Below are 26,543 nucleotides of genomic sequence, written 5' to 3'. Positions count from 1 at the left end.
AATCAGAAACTCCGGGGTGGGGCCTAGCAATCTGGGCTTTAACTGGCCTTCCAGGTGATTCTAATGCATGCAAGTTTGAGAATCACTGGTTTAGCAAATCAAAATATATCCTTCAACCCTGCTAACTGCTTCTGATTTCACTGTCACAGTAAAAGCAGCAACAGAGTGGGCGTGATGACCACGCCTGTAATTCCAGCACTTTGGGAGGCCAAAGCGGACAGATCAAGAGGTCAGGAGTTTGAGACCAGGCTGAACAAAATGGTGAAACCCTGTCTCTACTAAAAATACAAAAATTAGCTGAGTGTGGTGGCACGTGCCTGTAATCCCAGCTACTCAGGAGGCTGAGACAGGAGAATCGTTTGAACCCGGGAGGCGGAGGTTGCAGTGAGCTGAGATTGTGCCACTGCACTCCAGCCTGGGTGACAGAGTGAGACTCCATCTCAAAAAAAAAATAAAAATAAAAATAAAATGCCGGGCACAGTGGCTCACACCTGTAATCCTAGCACTTTGGGAGGCCGAGGCAGGAGGGTCCCTTGAAGTCAGGAGTTCGAGACCAGCCCGGCCAACAGGGTGAAACCCCACCTCTACTAAAAATACAAAAAAAATTAGCTGGGTGTGGTGCCGCATGCCTATAATCCCAGCTACTCGGGAGGCTGAGGCAGGAGAATCACTTGAACCCAGGAGGCGGAGGTTGCAGTGAGCCAAGATCACACCACTGCATGGGTGACAAAGCAAGACTCTCTCTCAAAAAAAAAAAAAAAAAAAAAGCATCAGAAGGAAAAATGCATTATTACCTTTTTTTTTGAGACAAGAGTCTCGCTGTGTTGCCCAGGCTGGAGGACAGTGGTGCGATCTTGATTTACTGCAACTTCTGCCTTCCGGGTTCAAGTGATTCTCCTGCCTCAGCCTCCTGAGTAGCTGAGATTACAGGTACATGCCATCACACCCAGCTAATCTTTGTATTTTTAGTAGAGACAGGGTTTCACCATATTGGTCAGGCTGGTCTTGAATTCCTGACCTCATGATCCGCCCTCCTCAGCCTCCCAAAGTGCTGGGACTACAGGCATGAGCCACCGCGCCCAGCCTTATTACCTCCTTTTATAAGACAGAGTCTCACTCTGTTGCCAAGCTGGAGTGCAATGGCACGATCTCTGCTCACTGCAACCTCTGCCTCCTGGATTCAAGAGATTCTCCTGCCTCAGCCTCCTGAGTAGCTGGGACTACAGGCGCACGCCACCACGCCCAGCTAATTTTTTTGTATTTTTAGTAGAGACGGAGTTTCACCATGTTGGTTGGCCAGGATGGTCTCCATCTCCTGACCTCATGATCTTCCTGCCTCAGCCTCCCAAAGTGCTGGAATTACAGGTGTGAGCCACCGCACCCAGCATTTTTTTTTTTTTTTTTTGAGGCAAGGTCTCACTGTTATCTAGGCCGGAGTACAGTGTGGCGTAATCACAGCTCACTGAAGCCTCGACCTCCCAGGCTCAAGTGATCCTCCCACCCCAGTCTCCCAAGTAGCCGGGACTGCACACGTGTGCTACCATGCCCAGCTAGATTTTTTAAATGTTTGTAGAGATGGGTTCACACTATGTTGCCCAGGCTGGTCTTGAACTCCTGGGCTCAAGTCATCCATGCACTCAGCCTCCCAAAGTGCTGGGATAACAGGAATATGCCAGTGTGCCGGCTGTTATTACCTTCTAAAAGAACAGACCATTCTAACCCTATTGTGAGCAACAGCCACTGCAACCCCACTGTTTGATGCCTCTGCTTCTATTTTCTATCAAAACATACCTGGGCATACTTCATCAGCATGTTTTCTCTAGGAATACGATAGTTGTCCATTTTGAGGTAGCCATTGTCTATCTCATCATAACCAAATTTGGGGCCGATGTCGCCAACAGTAATTCCTACCACAGATGAAAGGACAGTCATGAGATGTTTATGCTCTGGAATTTCTGGCTTTCGCTCCATTTCTTCAGTTGGGCATTCTACCTTTTAAGAAAGTGCTCAGTTTCATTTTCATCTCAACATCAGATGAACAGTTCTTACCTGGCAAAGGCTTATGGGTCCCGAGTTCACGAATAGGTACGATAAAGGCATGTAATCCATAGCATTTCCCCTTAGTGATGAGCTGGGCAAGAACTATTGCATGATTTGAAGTCTTTCCAACTGTAATATCAAAGGGAACAAGAGAGGGGTGAGTAAACGTTCGTACATTTTTAAAGGGTAGAAAAAAGAAGAAAGAATATGTTACATCTAACGCTAGACTAAACCAATAGTATGAGTCCGGAAAGCCTTTCTGCTGACAGTATCACACTTAGCTTTCAGAAAGAAATTCCCTTAAGCTAATAGTAATTACTTTCTTTTCTGCTTATTTCTCATGCATTTACATAGAGAAAATTTTAGGATAAAAATAAGAATATTAATTTAAACTACTTCCTTGTTATCCCTTAAGGCAGTGCTGTCCAAAACAGTAATCACTAGCTACATGTGCCTTCTTACATATAAATTATAATTAAATAAAATATACAATGTGAATAACAAAATCCTTTAACCACTAACTGTATCAGAAATATATATTCCAAGATAATAACTCAGAATGGAATAAGAAGATATAAAAGTTTCAGGTCAGCTGGGCACGGTGGCTCACACCTGTAATTCCAGCACTTTGGGAGGCCGAGGCGGGCAGATCACAAGGTCAGGAGTTCGAGACTAGCCTGGCCAATATGGTGAAATCCCATCTCTACTAAAAATACAAAAATTAGCTGGGCTTGGTGGTGTGCACCTGTAGTCCCAGCTACTCAGGAGGCTGATGCAGGAGAACTGGAACTGGAAGGTGGAGGTTGCAGTGAGCCGAGATCACGCCACTGCACTCCAACCTGGGCGACACAGTGAGATTTCGTCTCAAAAAAAAAAAAAAAAAATTTGTGTTAAAGCTATTTAAATTTTTTTCTTTTTTTTTTTGAGACAGAGTCTCGCTTTGTCACCCAGGCTGGAGTGCAGTGGCGTGATCTCGGCTCACTGCAAGCTCCGCCTCCCGGGTTCATGCCATTCTCCTCCCTCAGCCTCTGAGTAGCTGGGACTACAGGCGCGCACCACCACGCCCGGCTAATTTTTTGTATTTTTAGTAGAGACAGGGTTTCACCGTGTTAGCCAGGATGGTCTCGATCTCCTGACCTCGTGATCCGCCCGCCTCGGTCTCCCAACGTGCTGGGATTACAAGCGTGAGCCACCATGCCCAGCCATTTTTTTCTTTTAAGAGACAGGGTTTCACTCTGTCACCCAGGCTGGAATGCAGTGGCATGATCACAGACAGTAGCTCACTGCAGGCTTGAACTCTTGGGCTCAAGTGGTCCTCCCACCTCAGCCTCCTGAGTAGCCAGGACTACAGGTCTATAGGTATATGCCACTATGCCTGGCTTTCCCCTCTCTCTCTCTCTCGTGCACTCTCTCTCTCTCTCTCTCTACATATATATATATACACACACACACACACACACCTCTCTCTCTCTGTCTATACACACACACACACACACACACACAACCACACACATATGTTTGTTTGTTGGGTTGTTTTTGAGACAGAGTCTTGCTGCGATGCCCAGGTTGGAGTGCAGTGGTACAATCTTGGCTCACTGCAATCTTTCCGGGTTCAAGTGATTCTCCTGCCTCAGCCTCCCGAGTAGCTAGGACTACAGGAGTGCGCCATCACACCCGGCTAATTTTAGTATTTTTAGTAGAGACAGGGTTTCAGCATATTAACCAGGCTGGTCTTGAATTCCTGACCTCAAGTGATCCGCCCACCTCAGCCTCCTGAAGTGTTAGGATTACAGGCGTGAAACCACCAAGCCTGGCAGATGTTCTCATAAAAGCTCTACATTCTAAGCAAAATCTCATGACAAACCTTCAAAACATCCAATAAATGATGAAAAATTCACTTACGTCCACCAGGCCACCATTTAATGGAGGTCACAGTAGGACTGTTGAGAATGAACTCCTGGGTTTCAGGGTCATATGTGGCTGTGGTTTCCAAGCCTCGAAGGTGAGTTCCTAAGGAGATAAATTACACTGACTTCAGTTAAGAGATGGGGAAAAAAATAGGCACAAGGAAAAATTTCCTACACAGTCCTTTAAACTCTCATATCTCAGAGAAAAACAAAATCTAACAAAAAACACCAGTAGATGAGCTACAACTGGTTGACAACCAAGACACTGAATTTCCCACACTATCTGATGGTTTTCCATTAAGTTGAAAATCTAAGTGTCATGCATGTTCCATTTCTGTATTTGATTTGTTACATTTATTTACAGCAACTGAAAGAAAATACAAACGCAACTTAGAATCACATTTTTAAGATCACAATATATTAATTTAACAGGGATGTTAACTGTCTTTTTAAACCCATCTCTGAGTTGCAAGTATGCCAATTTCAACTCATAAGTATTGTGTTAACCACACCAATTCAACATTCTCGAATTCTGTACTAATGAGAAGATAACATGTGAGAGGAAGACATTTCAGCCAAAATTCTTATAAATTAAAAATGTAGGCCTGGCGCGGTGGCTCACGCCTGTAATCCCAGCACTTTGGGAGACCGAGGCGGGTGGATCACAAGGTCAGGAGATCGAGACCATCCTGGCTAACACGGTGAAACCCCGTCTCTACTAAAAATACAAAAAACAGCTAGGCATTGTGGTATGCGCCTGTAGTCCCAGCTACTCAGGAGGCTGAGGCAGGAGAATCGCTTGAACCCAGGAGGCAGAGGTTGCAGTGAGCCAAGATTGTGCCACCGCACTCCAGCCTGGGTGACGGAGTGAGACTCCGTCTCAAAAAAAAAAAAAAACAAAACAATAAAGTATAAAAGTATAACCATTATTGGGGAAATGACCTGGAATGTGACTTCAAAAAATTCCTAAAAAGGTCCAATAATAAGGTCTCAGTTGACCCTACAGATTTCCAATAGCAGGCCTAACTTAGTCCTAGCTGGTTCATTAATGCAGCAAGGAAGAGTTTCCAGTTTCTTATGTGTACTGGGATAGATAGCGTCTTACGTTTTAAATCTTAACATAAATATACCAAAACTATTTGAAAAGAGTTACAGAAAAATGTTCTAGGTGGCAGTCTCTACAAAACTACTGACTAAAGCAAATGTTGGGAACCTTTTACCTATCTGCTTTCATAATGCTAGACCTCATTAAACACACTTTGAAACATTTAGAAGCTTCCAGGTTGAATAACCAACTTACGTGCAATCCATAACTTTCACAGACATCTTTCATCAAAAAAGCAGCTTTTACAGAAGAGCAGATAACATTAAACAGAACAGATAAGGACAAAATGTTTTCAAAAGCACAACTGAAACAAATAGTATTCCACTTGGAGTCTCATGAAAATCCTGTAAAATACTATTCAGCACCAAATAAAAAGCAGCAGCTGTACAGAAATAAGGAGCAAGTGGCAAATACACACTAGACCAGTTTTTCTGAAATATCAGAGCAGAAAAAGAGAAGCCAAAAGCAAATGAATGGCAAACATGGATCCAATTCAGAGCAGATACAAAGAGGAACAGCGGCCACCTCCAGCCCACCCAGGTGCATGAAGAAAGCAGGTGGGGGATGGAAAGATCAATGAAAGGTGGAGATAGTGTCTGAAACCAAATGCCTGCCAAGTTCGGCTTATCTTGGTTTTTTAACTCTGCAGTCAAGTTACTTGTAGAACTACTGACTGACTCAAAGTACAAATAACTCCAAGGCACAAAATGTCACACACTTCAGTTATAAGCTACTCATTTCCCTCAAGCAAATCCAAGGGTACAGGGTACACAAACTATTATTTGTGTTTCTTCTGGAATTTGTACAAGTTCATTAAGGTACCAGTAACAAAGGTAATCAGATAGTAATGAAGAAAAAAACAGTTTTGAGTTGTATATGCTCACAGATTCCATACAACCTCAGTAACATTGAAAGCCACTTGGCAAATAAGACCTGACTTGTAATTCCTGACCCTCTGAAGGGGAACTATGGCATAAAAAAGACAATCGTTTTATCACTATGATAGCCTTTAATTCCCACTGACCAAAGCAGTGTTTATACCAAAACCTGAACTCTGCAAAAAAAAGCTCATTTAAACAGACCACAGAACATCAACACGCCATCGATGGTACATGGTGGGCACTCCACACATGGTAAGTTCACAGGGGCCCGCCCAACCCAGAAGGTAGACTGAATACTCCATACCATGACCCATCTCTGTCTGGGCATAAGTGCCAATGATCTCCAAGTTCCAGGCGGGCATGAAGAAGCGCTCCTGCTGCTCCGCAGTTGCCTGGTGAAGCAAGGTGGGCAGGAACATGCCCAAGTGAAGATCCAGAGGCTCAGGCCGCCCTCGGTGCACAAAACTTCGAGGAAATATCAAGGATGGGCATTTGAGAGAAGAGTCATCAGGTGTGAGAGAATCAGCAATTTAAATAGAGCAAGGAAAGGAGACAAAAAAAATCTTAAGTATGAATTAGTTGCGTGCACTTAATCATAGATGGGAGCACTGTCCCTTTCTGTATTACTTTATAATTCTTGTTAATTTCCATTTTTCCGGAGTCAGCAAGGAGTATGAGGAAAGGGATTGGCTACTGATTCCAAAGTCAGTACAGTACAAAACCACACGTCCAAGACAGAGGATCCCAGCCCAGGAATTAAATCAAAGGAAATAAAGAAAATTTGAGAGGCCAGTGCAGTGGCTCACGCCTGCAATCTCAGCACTTTGGAAGGCCAAGGCGGTCAGATCACCTTAAGTCAGGAGTTCGAGACCAGCCTGGTCAACATGACAAAACCCCGACTCTTCTAAAAATACAAAAATCAGTTAGGCATGGTGGCGCCAGCCAGTAGTCCCAGCTATTTGGGAGGCTGAGGCAGGAAAATCGCTTGAACATAGGAGGCGGAGGTTGCAGTGAGCTGAGATCACGCCCACTGCATTCCAGCCTGGGTGACAGAGTGAGATTCTGTCTCCAAAAAAAAAAAAAAAAAAAAAAAAAAGAATTGGCCAGGCACAGTGGCTCACACCTATAATCCCAGCACTCTGGGAGGCCAAGGTGGGTGGATCATCTGAGGTCAGGAGTTCAAGACCAGCCTGGCCAACATGGTGAAACCCTGTCTCTACTAAAAATACAAAAATTAGCCAGGCGTGGTGGTGCACACCTGTAATCCCAGCTACTGGAAGGTTGAGGCAGGAGAACTGCTCCAACCCAGAAGGCAGAGGTTGCAGTGAGCCAAGATCACATCACTGCATTCTAGCCTGGGCGACAGAGTGAGACTCCACCTCAAAAAAAAAAAAGAGAGAGGGAGAGAGAGAGAGAGAGAGAATTTGAAAAGTTGTATACGGCCAGGCATGGTGGCTCACGCCTGTAATCCCAGCACTTTGGGAGGCTGAGGTGGGCGGATCACCTGAGGTCAGGAGTTGGGAGACCAGCCTGATCAACATGGTAAGACCCCATCGCTACTAAAAATACAAAATCAGCCGGGCATGGTGGCACATGCCTGTAATCCAAGCTACTTGGGAGGCTGAGGCAGGAGAAATGCTTGAACCCGGGGGGCGGTGGTTGCAGTGAGCCGAGATCACGCCATTGTACTCCAGCCTAGGCAACAAGAGTGAAAATCCGTCTCAAAAAACAACAACAAAAAAGAAACCAACCAACCAACCAACCAACCAATTAGCTGGGTGTCGTGGCGCCCACCTGAAATCCCAGCTACTTGGGAGGCTAAGGCAGGAGAATTGCTTGAACCTGGGAATGGAAGGTTGCAGTGAGCTAAGATCACACCACTGCACTCCAGCCTGGGCAACAGAGCAAGACTCTGTCTCAAAAAAAAAGTTGTATAGAATGGAGAATTTGCTGCGTGTGGTGGCACGTGCCTGTAATCGCAGCCACTTGGGATGCTGAGGCAGAATTGCTTGAGGAGAATCACTTAAGGCCAGGAGTTGGAGAACAGAAAATTTGAGTGGTACTGGTACAAGGATGTCCTCTGATGAGAAAGCGAGAAAGAACATAGTAGTTCTCTCAGTGTGACAATATGACCCCCAGATTATAGTTTTTCCTCAATGCAACTTCAAAAATGCTTCTAGGCTGGGATTTTTTTTCTGTCTTGTCCACAAAACATCCAGCATAGAACCACATTCCTCACATAGATCTGATCACTTCATTCAGACTCATCATGTCAAATATTGGGCCATGCTTTACTGAAACAATTTAATACAAAAACTGACAGTGCTCTTCATCCCAATAAATTATTTCAGAAATTAAAAAAGACATGCAATTTCTAGTGAAGACCACAATAACAAGTTACAGATTCATGCATAAGCTTTCTATGACAATTATACAGAAATTATCACTAATGATAATAAACATCTTAGCTTTATTAGTTTTAAATCCACTTTCTGGGGTCATTTTTTTCCCCTTAAAACGTGCATGAGACAGGATTCTGTGTGATTTTTTGCTAAGGATAGGAAGTCATTCTATATGCCTTTGCATTTTTCCACATTACTGATATTCTGTTTAATTGCTAGCTCCAAATCCGTCAACTCCATATTGCTCTTATCATTCTTTGTGTCTTTGAAATGAGCATAAACGACGCTTCAGTTTTTAAATCTGTTTGTTCCTTGCAAGGTAGGGAGGAAAATAACCAGGGCATACTGCTCAGACAAGGGCTGATCAATGACTTCTTCCAATCTACTGGCTGGGCTTTCAGCTAAGCAATCACACTTTAGAAAAAGAAAAATCAAAGTATGTGTGACTGAATCCCTCATTTTACAGAGAAGAAATTAAGGCTGAGACGGATTAAATGCCTTCCTCAGGGAAAAAAGATAATGGCAAAACAAGGACAAGAATCTCGTCACCACAGGAGCTGAGCAAGGGGTAAACATGGACATGCAGAATGGAATAACAGGCACAGGGGCCAGGTGCGGTGGCTCATGTCTATAATCCCAGCACTTTGGGAGGCCAAGGCAGGCGGATCACCTGAGGTTGGAGTTCAAGACCAGCCTGGTCAACATGGTGAAACCCCATCTCTACTAAAAATACAAAAATTAGCTGGGCGTGGTGGTGGGCACCTGTAATCCCAGCTACTTGGGAGGCTGAGGCAGGAGAATCACTTGAACCCAGGAGGCAAAGGTTGCAGTGAGCCACGATGGTGCCACTGCACTCTAGCCTGGGAGACAGAGACTCTCTCAAAAAACAAAAAACAACGAACATAGCAGACACTGGAGGTTTCAGAATGTGGGAGGATGGGAGGGGTATGAGGTCTGAAAAGTTATCTACTGGGTACTATGTTCACTATTTGGGCAATGGGTACTGCAAAATCCCAGACTTCACCATTACATAACACATGCATGTAAGGAAATGGCACTTCTACCCCCAAAACCTATTTTTTTTAAAAAAGAACCTTGTCACCTAGTCCTGTCTCCTAGCTGGGGAAATTATTGCACAAGCATAGCACGGACTAAAGACTGTGACTGTAGGCCGGGCGCGGTGACTCACGCCTGTAATCCCCACACTTTGGGAGGCCAAGGTGGGCAGATCACTTGAGGTCAGGAGTTCGAGACCAGCCTGTGCAACATGGTGAAACCCCATCTCTACCAAAAATACAAAATTAGCTGGGCATGGTGGCAGGCGCTGGTTATCCCAGCTACTCAGGAGGGTGAGGTAGGAGAATTGCTTGAACCTGGGAGGCGGAAGTTGCAGTGAGCCAAGATCGCACCACTGCATTCTAGCCTGGGGAACAGAGCAAGACTCCATCTCAAAAAAAAAAAAAAAAAAAAAAATTAATAGCAGAAATCCCAAGAAAAGCACATTCATGGAATGAGAGTGCCTTTCACTCAAACAGATATGTCAACCATCCCTGCCTTTTGAGTACTGTCTAGGAAGAAAAATCAATGTACACTTAGAACCTGGGAGGCGAAAACTCTGAGTTAGGACTGAAACCTAGGACTAGACACTTTTCATGCTTTCATGGAGGGTTGTTTTACTTCACCATAAATCAGAGCAATTCCTGGTGAAGGAAAGGCCACTATCAAGCACCCATCAGACTCTGGAAGATTTACATCTGAGTATATCACAGAGCGAAGATGGACACTAAGGGCTACAACAAATGCGCTCAGTAGGGCAGGGGTAAAACCACTACAGTCACAAATGGTTCTGACACTAGGCCGGGTGCGGTGGCTCAAGCCTGTAATCCCAGCACTTTGGGAGGCCGAGACGGGCGGATCACGAGGTCAGGAGATCGAGACCATCCTGACTAACCCCGTGAAACCCCGTCTCTACTAAAAAATACAAAAAACTAGCCGGGCGAGGTGGCGGGCGCCTGTAGTCCCAGCTACTCGGGAGGCTGAGGCAGGAGAATGGCATAAACCCGGGAGGCAGAGCTTGCAGTGAGCTGAGATCCGGCCACTGCACTCCAGCCTGGGCGACAGAGCGAGACTCCGTCTCAAAATAAATAAATAAATACATAAATAAATAAACAAATGGTTCTGACACTAAAGAATGTTTTCGGGAAAAAAATATTTCTTCCAACTAAGACAAGGATTATTCAGATGTGGATGAAATTTAGAAATGTTACAAGGAGGAAGTGAACTGCAGAGTTTTTTGACTTAAGCCAACTATTTGTTTTAAAAGCTGGTTATGCATGATAAAGATATTATTTTAAAATAATTTATCATAAAATTACAAAGCACCAACATTTACTTAGTGAAGCGCTAGAGTCAGCTCTTTTAAAACCAAAACATCAAAAGGCATCCCCAGCCCCTCTTTCCACATGACACAAGGCTGGAAAGGCTGACAATCAATACTGAGGAAAAACCAATTAGACTATTCATATATGAGAAAAGAAGAAATAAAAAGCAGCTCTGTAGAAAGCATGAGTATCATCCCAGGAAATCAACAATGTCAACAAAATATCAGAATAAGTGAACTGAGAAAAGCTGCAGGCTATAAGGGAAAAAAAATTAACAGCATTCAGGCGTGGTGGCTCACACCTGTAATCCCAGCACTTTGGGAGGCCGAGGCGGGCAGATCACGAGGTCAGGAAATCGAGACCATCCTGGCCAACACAGCAAAACCCTGTCTCTACTAAAAATACAAGAAAATCGGTTGGGCGTGGTGGCGGGCGCCTGTAGTCCCAGCTACTGGGAGGCTGAAGCAGGAGAATGGAGTGAACCCAGGAGGCAGAGCTTGCAGTGAGCCGAGATCGCACCACTGCACTCCAACCTGGGCGACAGAGCGAGACTCCCTCTCAAAAAAAAAAAAAACACACACACACACAGAAAAATGATAAATACCTAATAGGGTGAGAAAAAAAAGAAGAGAAAAATAAGAGGAAAGAAATAGCTTCCCAAGAAAAGACAAGGCTTCAATATAAAACCAACTTAAAATTCCAGATAGAGAAGGAGAAAAGAAAAATTTAATTCCTGTAGAATTTGTTTTTAGAACCTGACAGATTCGGATTAGAATTCATCTAGAATAAGCAAGCATAAATACCAAATACACATATCTTGAAATGCAACAATGGTAGGCTTATCCTATCAGATTTTTAAATACCTTACAAGCCTGAGCAACACAGCAAGAACCTATCTCTACTAAAAATTTAAAAAATCAACTGGGCACGGTGTCATGTGCCTATACTCTCAGCTACTCGGGAGGCTCAGGTAGGAGGACCCCTTCAGTCTAGGAGATCAAGGCTGCAGTGAGCTATGAACAAACCTTTGCACTACAGCCTGGGCAGCAGAGCAAGAACCTGTCTTTAAAAAATAAAAATACACCAGACCTGGTGGCTCACTCCTATAATCTCAGCACTTTGGGAGGCTGAGGCAGGCAGATCACCTGAGGTCAGGAGTTCTCGGCAGTGAGCCAAGATCATGCCACTGCACTCCAGGCTGGGTGACAGAGCAAGACTCTGTCTTGAAAACGAAAAAAATAGGAGCTCCAGTGGCGCAATCGGTTAGCACACGGTACTTATATGAAAAAGAAAAAAAAAAATAAATAAAAATAATAAAAAAAGATAAAGGCCAGGCCTGGTGGCTCAGCCTATAATCCCTGCACTTTGGGAGGCTGAGGCGGGCGGATCACGAGGTCAAGTGTTCGAGACCAGCCTGATCAACATGGTGAAACCCTGTTTCTACTAAAAATACAAAAATTAGCTGAGCATGGTGGTTCACGCCTGTAATCCTGGCTACTCAGGGGGCTGAGGCAGGAGAATCGCTTGAACACAGGAGACAGAGGTTGCAGTGAGCTGAGATTGCGCCATTGCACTCCAGCCTGGGCAACAGAGTGAGACTCCATCTTAAAAATAAAAAATAAAAATACAAAAATACAAAATAAAAATAAAATAAAAAGTCTTGACTGGGCACAGTGGCTCACGCCTGTATTCCCAGCATTCTAGGAGGCTGAGGCGGGCAAATCATGAAGTCAGGAGTTTGAGACCAGCCTGGCCAACATGGTGAAACCCTGCCTCTACTAAAAATACAAAAAAATTAGCTGGGTGTGGTGATGGGCACCTGTAATTCCAGCTACTGGGGAGGCTGAGGCAGGAAAATTGCTTGAACCTGGGAGGCGGAGGTTGCAGTGAGCCAACATTGCGCCACTGCACTCCAACCCAGGCGACAGTGCGAGACTCTGTCTCAAAAAAGTTTTATAAAGCACCAGTGGTCAAAATTTATGTTAGAAGAAAAACAAAGAAAGAAATCAACCTATCAATATAATATATGAAAGGTTCCAGAAATAAATTTAACCTATCATAAAACTCTAAGACAAACCAGAAAGGACATAATGGGATTAAGGTAACAATGGGAAAAAGCCACTAGTTAATAATGAACATTAGAAAGCTTGGAAGCTGCGCCACTGCACCCCAACCTGGACGAAAGAGCGAGACTCTGCCTCAAAAAAAAAAAAAAAAAAACCAACAAAAAAGAAACACATTAAAGTAGGCCGTGCATGGTGGCTCACGCCTGTAATCCCAGCACTTTGGGAGGCGAAGGCAGGCGGATCACCTGAGGTCAAGAGTTCGAGATCAGCTTGACCAACATGGAGAAACCCCACCTCTACTAAACATACAAAAGTAGCCGGGCGTGGTGGCGCTTGCCTGTAATCCCAGCTACTCAGGAGGCTAAGGAAGGAGAATTGCTTGAACCCGGGGGGACGGAGGTTGCGTTGAGATCACGCCATTGCACTCCAGCCTGAGCAACAAGAGCAAAACTCCAGCTCAAAAAAAAAGAAAAAAAGAAAAAAATATATATTAAAGTAGCAAAAATAAATTAAAGTGGCCACGTTGATGGAGCTGTGAAAATACAGGTTCAGAGCTTGCTAAATATATTGTCAACTGGTTCTGTGTTTCAGGAAAAGTCTCAAACTATGTAGCAAAAGCTCTAAAATACTCATGTCCCTCAATATAGTAATTCATTTCTGAGATATTCCAGAAGTATGACCCCAAAGATATTTATTTATTTATTTATTGAGATGGAGCCTCGCTCTTGTTACCCAAGTTAGAGCACAATGGCGACATCTCGGCTCACCACAACTTCCACCTCCCAGGTTCAAGTGCTTCTCCTGCCTCAGCCTCCCTAGTAGCTGGGATTACAGGCACGCACTACCACACCTGGGTAATTTTGTATTTTTAGTAGGGACGGGGTTTCTCCATGTTGGTCAGGCTGGTCTCGAACTCCCGACTTCAGGTGATCCGCCCACCTTGGCCTCTCAAAGTGCTGGGATTACAGGCGTGAGCCACCGCACTTGGCCAGAATACAGTTTCCATAAAGTTTATATTATCATCACTAATATTGGTGAAATTTAGCCCAAATTCCCAGGGAAGCAAGTCTCATGAGAAGTGCAACAGGGAAGAGAATCACTTGGGCAGAGGAAGGAGGAAACTATTGAGCCTGGGGAGAGAGGGCAACAGAGGTGCAGGTAAAGATTGACGACTTACAAATCAAGTTTACTACCCCTTTCCTGTTTCAAAGAAAGGTGCTTTATTTCATATTTAAGAGTTAATGATGGCAATTTGCTAGAACACTGCATCAGCTTCAAAGCTAACTATGTATCCTACAAGCTCTATATTCCTAAATAGATGGTAATAGGAAACAAGGCAATATGACCTGAGTCCATGGGTGAGGAAGAAAGAAAGGAACGAAAGGAACAGAGGAACAGAGGAAGGGAGGAAGACAGAAAGAGAGATAGAAAGAGGCCGGGCACAGTGGCTCATGCTTGTAATCCCAGCACTTTGGGAGGCCCAAGTGGGCAGATTACCTGAGGTCAGGAGTTCAAGACCAGCCTGGCCAACATGGTGAAACCCCGTCTCTACTAAAAATACAAATATTAGCCAGGTACGGTGGTGCATGCCTGTAATCCCAGCTACTCCGAGAGTCTGAGGCAGGAGAATCACTTGAACCCTGGAGGCGGAGGTTGCAGTGAGCCGAGATTATACCATTGCACCACTCCAGCCTGGGCAACATGAGACTTCTTCAAAAAAAAAAAAAAAAAAAAACAACGAAGGAAGGAAGGAAGGGAGGGAGGGAGGGAGGGAGGGAGGGAGGGAGGAAGGAAGGAAGGAAGGAAGGAAGCGAGTTAGCAAGCAAACAAGGAAAACAAAGCAAGAAGAATCTCCCGAAGTGGCTAGATCTTGAAATGACTAGATATCTGTAAGAGCAAACAAATGACCTGTTTTGTGGCCTAAAGAAACATGTGGTGGGGATGATAACATGGACCCATTTCCCCAGGCTGTTCCTTTAATTCCAGAACCCCAGGCAGGGGGGCCCACCCAGGCTCACGCCTCTGCCTTTGATTAAGGCTCCCAGACCCACAGGGCAGGTGTATATCCGAGTTTCTTCTTCGTGTCTTTAGAGGAAAGAAGACATACTCTAGAAAGAAGGATGATGTTGGTGACCGAGACTTTCTGTAGGTGACTGAATTTTAGGATTCAGAAGGAACATGGAGTGAACCTGAACACTTCTGAGGCCCTTCACTTCTCAGCAGCTACCCAGAAGTGAAAGAATTCGGGGAAACCCAAAGTTACAGCTGCTTTTGTGAGACCGCATTAGATAATCACTGTTGATCCATTTTCCAAAGTCTCAGAATTTAAATAGTTAGATCTCATTCTATGTAAGTTGCTCTATTGCCGATCTCCTGGATGTTGACTTTTTGCCTATTCCATAGAAGGTAAAACTGTCACGTGATGTAAATTAACCAACCTGACTTGTTTCCAAGGAAAGGATAAGTGGTCAACCAAGAACAGCAATATGAATTAGCAAAATTCCAGCAAGAAAAAAAAAAAAAACCTCAGGACACTGTTCTCTAAACCACAGAGATTAAGACAACATTGGTTCAAATACAAAAAAATAATCAAAACTAGCTGGGCACAGTGACTCATGCCTGTAATCCCAGCACTTTGGGAGGCCGAGGCAGGCGGATCACCTGAGGTCGGGAGTTCGAGGCCAGCCTGACCAACATGGAGAAACCCCAACTCTACTAAAAATATAAAATTAGCAGGGCATGGTGGCATATGCCTGTAATCTCAGCTACTAGGGAGGGTGAGGCAGGAGAATCACTTGAACCTGGGAGGCGGAGGTTGCGGTGAGCCGAGATCGCGCCATTGCACTCCAGCCTGGGCAACAAGAGCGAAACTCCATCTCAAAACAAACAAACAAACAAACAAAAAACAAAACAAAACTAGAAGCAATAAGGGAACAAAAACTCTAACAAATGCAAACTTGCCCACAGCCATATAGGATCTCTGTCCAACTTCTGTTCTCCTCAAACCAGTATAGTTCAAGTCTTCCTTTCTTCCTCTCTCCTTTCAAAAATTAGGGCAGGCCGGGCGTGGTGGCTCACACCTGTAATCCCTGCACTATGGGAGGCTGAGGTGGGAGGATCACCTGAGGTAACGAGTTTGAGACCAGCCTGACCAAAATGGCGAAACCCCGTCTCTACTAAGAATAGCAAAATTAGCTAGGCATGGTGGTGGGCGCCTATAAACCCAGCTACTCAGGAGGCTAAGGCAGAAGAATCACTTGAACCCAGGAGGTGGAGATTGCAGTGAGCCGAGATCACTCTACGGCATTCCAGCCTGGGGCACAGGATGAGACCCCGACTCAAAAATAAAATAAAATAAAAAAATTAGGGCAAATATATATTTGTGATTTACTTTATAAATGAGGCAGAAGCATTAGACCAGCAAGAGATATACTTAACAGATCCATTAGCCTCAGACTATTTCACATCTTATGCCTCCTATGAATAGCATGACTGTTAAGTCAAATAAATTCTTTTTTTTTTTTTTTTTGAGACAGAGTCTCGCTCAGTCGCCCAGGCTGGAGTACAGTGGCGCGATCTTGGCTCACTGCAAGCTCCACCTCCCGGGTTCACGCCATTCTCCTGCCTCAGCCTCCCGAGTAGCTGGGACTACAGGCGCCCGCCGCCTCGTCTGGCTAATTTTTTGCATTTTTAGTAGAGATGGGGTTTCACCATGTTAGCCAGGATGGTCTCGATCTCCTGACCTTGTGATCCGCCCGTCTCGGCCTCCCAAAGTGCTGGGATTACAGGCGTGAGCCACCGCGCCCGGCCAAGTCAAATAAATTCTATACCACAAAGCTACCTCAAGATTACAACACATACACACACCACACATGCATGTACACAAACACACAGATACTCCAAGTGAGGAGGACTAAAGAATCTTATCTGTCAGGCCAGGCGGCGCAGTGGCTCACGCCTGTAATCCCAGCACTTTGGGAGGCCGAGACGGGTGGATCACGAGGTCAGGAGACCGAGACCATCCTGGCTAACACGGTGAAACCCCATCTCTACTAAAAATACAAAGAATTAGCCAGGCGTGGTGGTGGGCGCCTGTAGTCCCAGCTACTCGGGAGCCAAGGCAGAAGAATGGCGTGAACCCGCAAGGTGGAGCTTGCAGTGAGCCGAGATGGCACTACTGCACTCCAGCCTGGGCAACCGAACAAGACTCTGTCTCAAAAAAAAAAAAAAGAATCTTATCTGTCAGCCAGGCGTGGTGATTCAGGACTGTAATCCCAGTACTTTGGGAGGCCAAGGTGGACAGATCACCCGAGGTCAGGAGTTAGAGATCAGCCTGGCCAACATGGAAAAACCACGTCTCTACTAAAAAAACAAAATTAGCCTGGCGTGGTGGTGAGCGCCTGTAATTCCAGCTACTCAGGAGGCTGAGGCAGGAGAATTGCTTGAACCCGGAGGCGGAGGTTGCAGTGAGCCAAGATCGCGCCATTGCACTCCAGCCTGGGCAAAAAGAGCGAAACTCCATCTCAAAAATAAATAAATAAATAAAGAATCTTATCGTACTTAACAAACCTTTCTTTCAGGCTTACAATTTCAGTACTGACCATCTTGAAGTTGAAGTCTTGGGTGTTTAGTAAGGTGTCTGGAACATCAAACCATGATCAGAAATATGCTGTCCCCATGGAGATGAGAATAAACAACACTTTCCTTAAACCAATTCGCCCATCGAAATCAGCAATCAAACACAAAATGATGTTTCCCTGATATCTGCATCCCTTTTTCCTTCCCTTTCTTTACTCCTCCCATTTTGATACTTAGACATGAGGCTGGGCAGCTCAAATTCCAAACACTCAAACCTGCCAATGGCCTTGTCTATGAAAACAAACCTATTTCACATGAAGACCAAAAGCAAAACTTTTTAAAGGAAGCCAGACATTTAGGAACAATTTAACAAAGAATTACTGGCAACACAAGAGTTCCCAGACATATAGGGGAAAAAATATCTAAAAGGACTGAAGTCAGATGAAGAGAATCATGGACTTTTTTCCAAACTGCCTTATAAACCTGCTAGTGGGCAATGAGAGATGAGACAGGTAGCTGCCACCACCTGCGGCCCCCATTAAAATCCACAGCTTTAACTGCCTTACAGCAGAGAGGCACTTTCCAGATACTGCTGGGGCACTAACCCTCTGAAGAATTTCCAACAAAGTCTTTACTCATTCGACCCAGAGTAACATAATGGGCTTCCCTGCTGCACTGTAAACCCCATCTTTTCCAACTGTTCCATAATAAAGACTTGAAAAAATAACAGTGAATGATGTTTATAGGCCAGAGGCCTGGAATAGTTTCCCGGGAAAATATCTAGGAGAAAACAAGAAGCTGAATTTTGACTTAACCACTTAAAAATAAAATCCCAAACAGATAGCAGCAGAAAAAAGCCAAACGCCGGCAATCACTGTTAACTGGTGTCCTGAGGTGGGTTACCCAGAGACCCTCAGCGTGGACTAACCGTGGCCCATTTCCGTCTGGGCGTAGGTGCCAATTATCTGGAGTCCTTTGGATGAAGGCAGCCATTTCTCTTTCTGAGCAGTGGTGCCCTGATTCAGCAAGGTGGGAATAAACATGGAGTAATTGAGGCCCACAGGTTCCACAAAATTGACCAAATGTAGTCTACAGGAGAGAAAAGAAAAGGATCTCAGCCTTCCTTTAGAAACTGCATCCTACAACCCATTCTTGCCAAACAGCTTTGGCCTTCAAGGAGAAGGTCAGGAAAATGTAAACCCCCTTCTCATAAAGTTAAACATAAGATTTACCATTTTACTGCCTAAAAAGCCAACAGCAGAACCTGATGATGTCTCTTCTAACTAGTTCAAGGCCACAGTTCATTTCATATTTACATGTAATCTAGGAAGCAAATTCCACCTAAGTTTTAGCATAAAAACATCTCTAATTTTTGGAAGGGGAGGCTGTTGGTGTTATTTACTGGTTCGACGGGTTGAATATTTTAGAATGTGTGTTTTTTTTCTTTTTTGCTTTATTTAGGTTTTACTTGTTTGTTTTAAAGGTTAAAAGTAACTCCATAGAACACTTACTTGTAGAGCTGTCAACAAGAGCTCCAAGGAAGAAATAATTTCAACTATGTTTACCTAGATAATATAAGCAAATATCTAGAAGAGTAAATATATATTCCAGGGCAGAATCATACATCTCTAAAGGTCTTCAGGGTTTACAATAAGTAATGCGGACATGTAAAAATTTATCCCCAATGGTCAATGAACATTACTACAGATTAACTCTATATCACATTGAAATTTAGTCCTCAACTCTCTTCTTATAAAACAGAGTCCACAGTAGTTGGCCTTTTGGCTGTGCCATGTCACAGATTTTATGGGGATCAATTTTGTACTTTGACAAAGTGCGTATCTAAAGAGTTTAAAGTACAAAATACATCTAATCTAACCGATCTTCACAACTTCCCAACAGATGATTAGGAAGCAATGTTACTACCAGTTTATCTTGACCTGTGCAATGAGCAGAGCATGAAGTAAAGGAGAGAAGGGATAGGCTGCCATTGCAGCGCTGGGGGACCCTGAAACCAAATCACCACCTTACAAGAAATAATAGTAGCCGGGCACAGTGGCTCACACCTGTAATCCCAGCACTTTGGGAGGCCGAGGTGGACGGATCACAAGGTCAGGAGATCGAGCCCTCCTGGCTAACATGGTGAAACCCCATCTCTACTAAAAATACAAAAACATTAGCTGGGCATGGTGGCAGCCACCTGTAGTCCCAGCTACTCGGGAGGCTGAGGTGGGAGAATGGCATGAACCCGGGAGGCGGAGCCTGCAGTGAGCCAAGATCACGCCACTGCACTCCAGCCTGGGCAACAGAGCGAGACTCCATCTCAAAAAAAAAAAAAAAAAAAAAAGGAAATAATAGTAAACACAATATACCCTTATTTTCCTATTTCCTAAATAAGTACTACACGATTATCCTCACCATTTCTTTTCTTTGTTTGTTTCTTTCTTTTTTTTTTTTTGGAGACAGTCTCCCTCTGTTGCCCAGGCTGGAGTACAGTGGTGTGATCTCAGCTCATGGCAACCTCTGCCTCCTAGGTTCATGTGATTCTCATGCCTCAGCCTCCCAAGTAGCTGGGATTATAGGCGTGCACCACCAAGCCTGCCTAATTTTGTATTTTAGTAGAGAATGCATTTTGCCACGTTGGCCAGGCTGGTCACAAAGTGGCCTGGCCTCAAGTGACCAGCCCACCTCAGCCACACAAAGTGCTGGGATTACAGGTGTGAGCCAACATGTCCAGCCCCATTGTCTTTTCTATCTTACATAAATCATAATCCACTTAGAAACAAAAAACACTCATCATGGATGCTCTTAGATACGAATATTTCTAGTTAATCAAAATGAATTAATGTAATTATTATAGATTCCACCAGAGGGAACGACTTCTGTGTCCTAATCATGTGTTTAAGTCAATAGAAGCTGCTTATTAACATCAGTAAAAAATGTTTTCTCGGCCAGGCGCAGTGGCTTATGCCTGTAATCCCAGCACTTTGGGAGGCCAAGGTAGGTGGATTACGAGATCAGGAGTTCGAGACCAGCCTGGCCAACATGGTGACACCCCGTTTCTACTAAAAATACAAAAATTAGCTCGGTGAGGTGGCAGGTGCCTGTAATCCCAGCTACTCAGGAGACGAGACAGAACAATCACTTGAACCCAGGAGGCGGAGGTTGCCGTGAGCCAAGATCACACCACTGTACTCTTGCCCGGGAGACAGAGCAAGACTCCGTCTCAAAAAAAAAAAAAAAAAGTTTTCTCTGCCACCAACAGTTGTCAGGCATAGGCCTAGGGCAGGACATCACTTTTCAGGGGTGCTGAAGACATACTCATCTGAACAGCCAAGAGACGACTACTAGCCAACATCTGAAATGCCTTTTAACCCTCAGATTCTATGATTTTTATATTGTTTATGTTAATTTAAACTAGAGGAAAATAAGAGAAAGGAGGAGTATGAACAGAAAAGATGAGTCAATTTCTAAGGAACTTACAGCAGCAGCTTACTCCTCTGTATTTTATGCAACACAAGAGTTACTTGTATAACTCTAATACATAAGTTACACATTTCATAAAATGTACCATGCCCAAAAGCCTGATTAATGTGTAACTTAATCTCTCAAAGGCAAACACAGAATTCTCTAACAGTTGTGTTACTAAAACCAAAATGTTTTTATACACTTTCTATTTGTATAAATAAGAACACTTTTTTTTTTTTGGAGACAGAGTCTCACTCTGTCGCCCAGACTGGAGTGCAAAGGCACGATCTCGGCTCACTGCAAGCTCCGCCTCCCGGGTTCACGCCATTCTCCTGCCTCAGCCTCCCAGTAGCTGGGACTACAGGTGCCTGCCACCATGCCCGGCTAATTTTGTTTGTATTTTTAGTAGAGACAGGGTTTCACCATGTTAGCCAGGATGGTCTCGATCTCCTGACCTCGTGATCTGCCCACCTTGGCCTCCTAAAGTGCTGGGATTACAGGCGTGAGCCACCACGCCCTACCAAGAATACTTTTCTATAAATACTTTTAAGTGTATTAAGTATTCTATTTCATATGTATATAAAGAGGAAATAAACATACAAAAATGTCCAAGAAATAGGCCAGGCACAGTGGCTCACACCTGTAAGCCCAGCATTTTTGAAGGCCGACGTGAGAGGATCACTTGGGGTCAGGAGTTCAAGACCAGGATAATAAAATCCTGTCTCTACAAAAAATTTAAAAATTAACCAGGTGTGAGCCAGGCACAGTGGCTCACACCTATAATCCCAGCACTTTGGGAGGCCGAGGTGGCGGATCGCCTGAGATCAGGAGTTTGATACCAGCCTGGCAAACATGGTGAAACTCCATCTCTACTAAAAATACAAAAATTAGCTGGGCGTGGTGGTGGGCACCTGTAATCCCAGCTACTTGGGAGGCTGAGGCAGGAGAATCGCTTGAACCCGGGAGGTGGAGGTTGCAGTGAGCCGAAATGATGCCACTGCACTCCAGCCTGTGGGACAAGAGTGAAACTCCGTCTCAAACAAAAACAAAACAAAACCAGTACATGCCCCAAATTCTCAAAAATACTGCTTATTTCATCAATTTCAGCATTCTTCTCCCTCATTTTAGCATTTAAGAAATCCAGGCCGGGCACGGTGGCTCACGACTGTAATCCTAGCACTCTGGGAGGCCGAGGCGGGTGGATCACCTGACGTCAGGAATTCGAGACCAGCCTGACCAGCACGGAGAAACCCTGTCTCTACTAAAAATACAAAATTAGTCGAGTGTGGTGGCACATGCCTGTAATCCCAGCTACTCGTGAGGCTGAGGCAGGAGAATCGCTTGACCCAGGAGGCAGAAGTTGCAGTGAGCCGAGATCGCAACATTGCATTCCAGCCTGGGCAACAAGAGCGAAACTCCATCTCAAAAAAAAAAGAAATCCAGGCTAGGCACAGTAGCTCCTGCCTGTAATCCCAGCACTTTGGGAGGCCGAGGAGGGCAGATTGCTTGAGGTCAGGAGTTCGAAACCAGCCTGACCAATATAGTGAAACCCCGTCTCTACTAAAAATACAAAAAATTAGCCTGCCTGTAGTCCTGGCTACTCAGGAGGCTGAGGTAGGAGAATTGCTTGAACCCAGGAGGCAGAGGTTGCAATGAGCTGAGATCCCGCCACTGCACTTCAGCCTGGGCCACAGAGAGAGACTCCACTCAAAAAAAAAAGATAAAGAAAAAGAAAAGAAATCCAATGGGCCAGGAGCAGTATCTCATGCCTGTAATCCCAGCACTTTGGAAAGCTGAGGTGGGAGGATCACTTGAACCCAGGAGTTTGAGGTTACAGTGAACTATGATTGTGCCACTACACTGCTACCTGGGCAACAAAGCAAGATCCTGTCTCAAACAAAAATGAAAGAGAGAAAGAGAGAGAGAGAAAAAGAGAAAGAGAGAGAGAAAGAAAGAAAAGGAAAGAAAGGAAGGAAGGAAGGAAGGAAGGAAGAAAGGAAGAAAGGTAAGTGATGTATTTCACAATTAATAGCATGCCATGGTTAACAGGCAGCATTCTTTCTTTCTTAGTGTACACGAAACACTGGTGTGAGTTATAATCGATGAGATTATATAACCGAGGCTTTAACTCAATGGCATGCAATAATTGCCAGGACTCATTTACAAACCCCTTCTCTAACTTAAAAACTGATCTCCTTGTCATATCCTAAGGACACTGGAAGCCCGTCAAAGGGTGTGTTAAAGTTTGTACTTTGATACTTCACATGAAAAATCATACACAAAGTAACTTGCTGGTGTCCATGAATCTTCAATCCACATAAAGGACTTTATTCTATTTCATTGTGACCTCACTCGAGTCTGGTTACACATTATGAACAGGTCACAGGTTATGAAATCATCTACCAACAACTTTAAAATGTATTGCACCACCTATTCAAAAACAAACACACACACACGCACAAACACACAAAAACTTCTTTCCTGACATTTCTAGAAGGAATAAAATCTTACTAATTTTTTCAAATTTACAAACCCAACACAGGTATCAGTAACATAATCTTCTAGGAGTTACTCTATCTCAGTATCCCCATAGCCATGAGTTACAGACTTTAAAAACAAAAAAGACCATTTAGAAGTATGCTGATTTGGGCCGGGCGCGGTGGCTCAAGCCTGTAATCCCAGCACTTTGGGAGGCCGAGATGGGTGGATCACAAGGTCAGGAGATCGAGACCATCCTGGCTAGCATGGTGAAACCCCGTCTCTACTAAAAAAATACAAAAAACTAGCCGGGCGCCGTGGCGGGCACCTGTAGTCCCAGCTACTCAGGAGGCTGAGGCAGGAGAATGGCGTGAACCCGGGAGGCGGAGCTTGCAGTGAGCTGAGATCCGGCCACAGCACTCCAACCTGGGCGACAGAGCGAGACTCCGTCTCAAAAAAAAAAAAAAAAAAAAAAAAAAAAAAGAAGTATGCTGATTTGAACTACCAAAAATAAATAAACAAAATTTTTACGGCTAAAACTGAGTGGAGCTCTGAGGAAAGTCCAAAGGACCAGAGTAAACCATTTCATCTTCACAACAATAACCCAAGTCAAGCTGAATATCAATACCAAAGGCACTAGAGGCAGTGACCATTATTACCATAAAGGCAGAACGTGCAACATATTCTATTTAGCTTGGTTCTAGTCTATATACCACTCATATGATTTAATCTTTACTGATGAAAATACTGGTGTTTCTTTAAAATGGAGAAACTGAAAGAGAAAATGCCTAAGAATAAATGTGAAAAAATGCTATAGGTCAAAATAATCTTGTACTAGGATCATGTAACAGTGTTTCTTTAGGTTAAGGCAAAAATGTCCTTTTTTTTTGTATTTTGAGACAGAGTCTCTCTTTGTTGCCCAGGCTGGAGTGCAGTGGCACGATCTCGGCTCAGCGCAGCCTTCACCTCCCGGGTTCAAGGGATTCTCCTGCCTCAGCATCCCAAGTAGCTGGGACCACAGGAGCGCACCACCACGCCCGGCTAATTTTTGTATTTTAGTAGAGAGAGGGTTTCACCATTTTGGCCAGGCTGGTCCACCTGCCTCGGCCTCCCAAAGTGCTGAGATTATAGGCATAAGCCACTGTGCCCGGCCCAAAATCGTTATTTTTATTTATTTTTACCGCTCCTTGTGGAGCAGGGTGGATCACGAGGTCAGGAGTTTGAGACCAGCCTGGCAACATGGTGAAACCCCATCTCGACTCAAAATACAAAAATTAGCCAAGCGTGGTGGTGGGCGCCTGTAATCCCAGTACTCCGGAGGCTGAAGCAGGAGAATGGCTTGAAGTGGGGGGGTGGAGGTTGGAGTGAGCCGAGATCCCACAACTGCACTGCAGCCTGGGCGACAGAGCGACACTCTGTCTCAAAAAACAAAAACGAAAACAAAAACAAACAAAAAACACAATAAAACACATGGTATGAAAAAAGGATATACTCTCTTCCACACTAGAACCAAGGCAGGTTTTTATGGCGTCTCTCTCATATGCACAAGACGCTGTCATCGATTCAGAACTACTGGGTTCTTAGACTTTCTATTCATTCAGAGGTGTGACTGATTATTCTTCATCTAGGTCCACATTACCATATAATATAATCTGCTACTGCTCCAAAATATTTAAATGGACGTGCAACTAAAAAAAAAAATCCTTCCAGATTCAGAATTTTAGCCGTCCTCGTTACAAAGAGCAAAATGATGCTGCATTCAAATCAGTCAAATTTGAGTTGCTTGGGCAGAATAATGCTTTTACAACATCCTTGAAACTGTACTCGAGAAAACTCCTGCATTTCCATTTATTATCAACATTCTACAAACACGTCATCCCACGAAAAGGCTTGGATACAAAAGTAATCACATTATTTTCCACACATATAACTTTATTTATTTATTTATTTATTTATTTTTTGAGACGGAGTCGCGCACTCTTGCCCAGGCTGGAGTGCAGTGGCGGGATCTAGGCTCACTGCAGGCTCCGCCTCCCGGGTTCACGCCATTCTCCTGCCTCAGCCTCCCAAGTAGCTGGGACTACAGGGTACAGGGGCCCGCCACCACGCCCAGCTAATTTTTTGTATTTTTAGTAGAGACGGGGTTTCACCATGTTAGCCAGGATGGTCTCGATCTCCTGACTTCGTGATCCGCCCGCCTCGGCCTCCCAAAGTGCTGGGATTACAGGCGTGAGCCACCGCGCCCGGGCACATATATAACTTCATAAAGTGGCATGAAAATATGCCAGTTTGCATCTTCAAACGCCAAGCACGGTGGTGAAAGGCCACCATAGACAGCAGCTTTAAAGTTGAGGCTTAACAACACTTGCTCTGTGCTAAGGCATACCTACTTTTTAAACCACATAATTTCATCAGGGTCTGCGATGCCAAACTCCCTCATCTTCTTCACCATGATGGCACTTTTCCTGACAGCCACCTCATAACGCTGGCTGCGAGTGAGGAAGTTCAAGTCCTCATGCTGGAAGTCTGGGTCGTTCAGGATCATGTTCTCTGGAAGGGGGTTAAAGGGCATTAAAAGGCAGACAGACACTCGGGGCTCCGTTCCACCCTCCCTGAATCACAATAGGCTTCAGAGTCGCGGACATATCTCGGGAATGGCGATATCCCCCAACCAGGAACACAGGCTGTTCCTCGAAGTGGGGGTCCCGGCTCCCCTAACGCTGGGCGAGAGGGCCTGGGCCCCATAGCGCCCCTGACTCCGCATCGAGGGAGTCTCCAGCTTTTCTCAGGAAAGGAGGGAGGTCTCGCCCGCCGCCCTCACCGATCTCTCGGCGGCGCCGGGTGTTCTCGGGGCTGCCGTCCAGGATATGTGTAAGCAGCTCCGGGTTGAAGCTGGCGGAATCCCGCTCCCTGCGCAGGTCCGGGTTCATGGCGACGACCAGCTGGCAGCGAAGTAAGCACCGACGGAGGTGGCAGTGACAACCTCAACCCGCAGCTCCAGCGCCGGCCGGGCCCTATGAGGCAGCCTCAGAATCGCGCAAGTCCCCGCCTCCGCTCGCCCGGCCCGCCCCTTCTTTCTCTGCGGCCCTTCGGCGCGTGAGTGACAACCGCCCAGACAGAGGGGGCGATGTCCGCGGCGTGACTCGGGCCGGTCGCGGGGCAGACAAATCCCCTGCTCCTGGCCAGGGGAGGCTCCCGAGCGGATCCTCGGGAAAGGGGCTCCAAAGGTCAAGAAAT

General features: G+C 45.0%; 1 protein-coding gene across 3 annotated transcripts in view; it reads right to left on the bottom strand.

The window, feature by feature from the left end:
* ACOX1 (acyl-CoA oxidase 1) overlaps window positions 1-26,315 on the bottom strand; it is a 35,776-nt gene extending 9,461 nt beyond the window's left edge. Inside the window, exons 1-6 of one of the 3 annotated variants that reach the window (XM_073005011.1) lie at window positions 26,128-26,315; window positions 25,697-25,856; window positions 18,289-18,449; window positions 3,943-4,050; window positions 2,050-2,169; window positions 1,792-1,907 (exon numbers count right to left, since the gene is read on the bottom strand). In XM_073005011.1, coding sequence (XP_072861112.1) covers window positions 1,792-1,907; window positions 2,050-2,169; window positions 3,943-4,050; window positions 18,289-18,449; window positions 25,697-25,856; window positions 26,128-26,236 — 774 coding nt within the window. In that variant the 5' untranslated portion in view covers window positions 26,237-26,315. Of the gene's footprint in view, window positions 1-1,791; window positions 1,908-2,049; window positions 2,170-3,942; window positions 4,051-6,237; window positions 6,399-18,288; window positions 18,450-25,696; window positions 25,857-26,127 lie in introns of those variants that run through there. The other 2 variants (XM_073005010.1, XM_073005012.1) reach the window with 2 other exon arrangements.
* Between the last annotated feature and the right edge of the window lie 228 nt (window positions 26,316-26,543).

The sequence above is a fragment of the Chlorocebus sabaeus genome, chromosome 16 (genome assembly GCF_047675955.1).
Source record: "Chlorocebus sabaeus isolate Y175 chromosome 16, mChlSab1.0.hap1, whole genome shotgun sequence".
Classification (NCBI taxonomy): Eukaryota; Metazoa; Chordata; class Mammalia; order Primates; family Cercopithecidae; genus Chlorocebus; species Chlorocebus sabaeus.
Note: the sequence above shows the minus strand (reverse complement) of the source record. Positions and strands in the feature narration are given on the sequence as shown.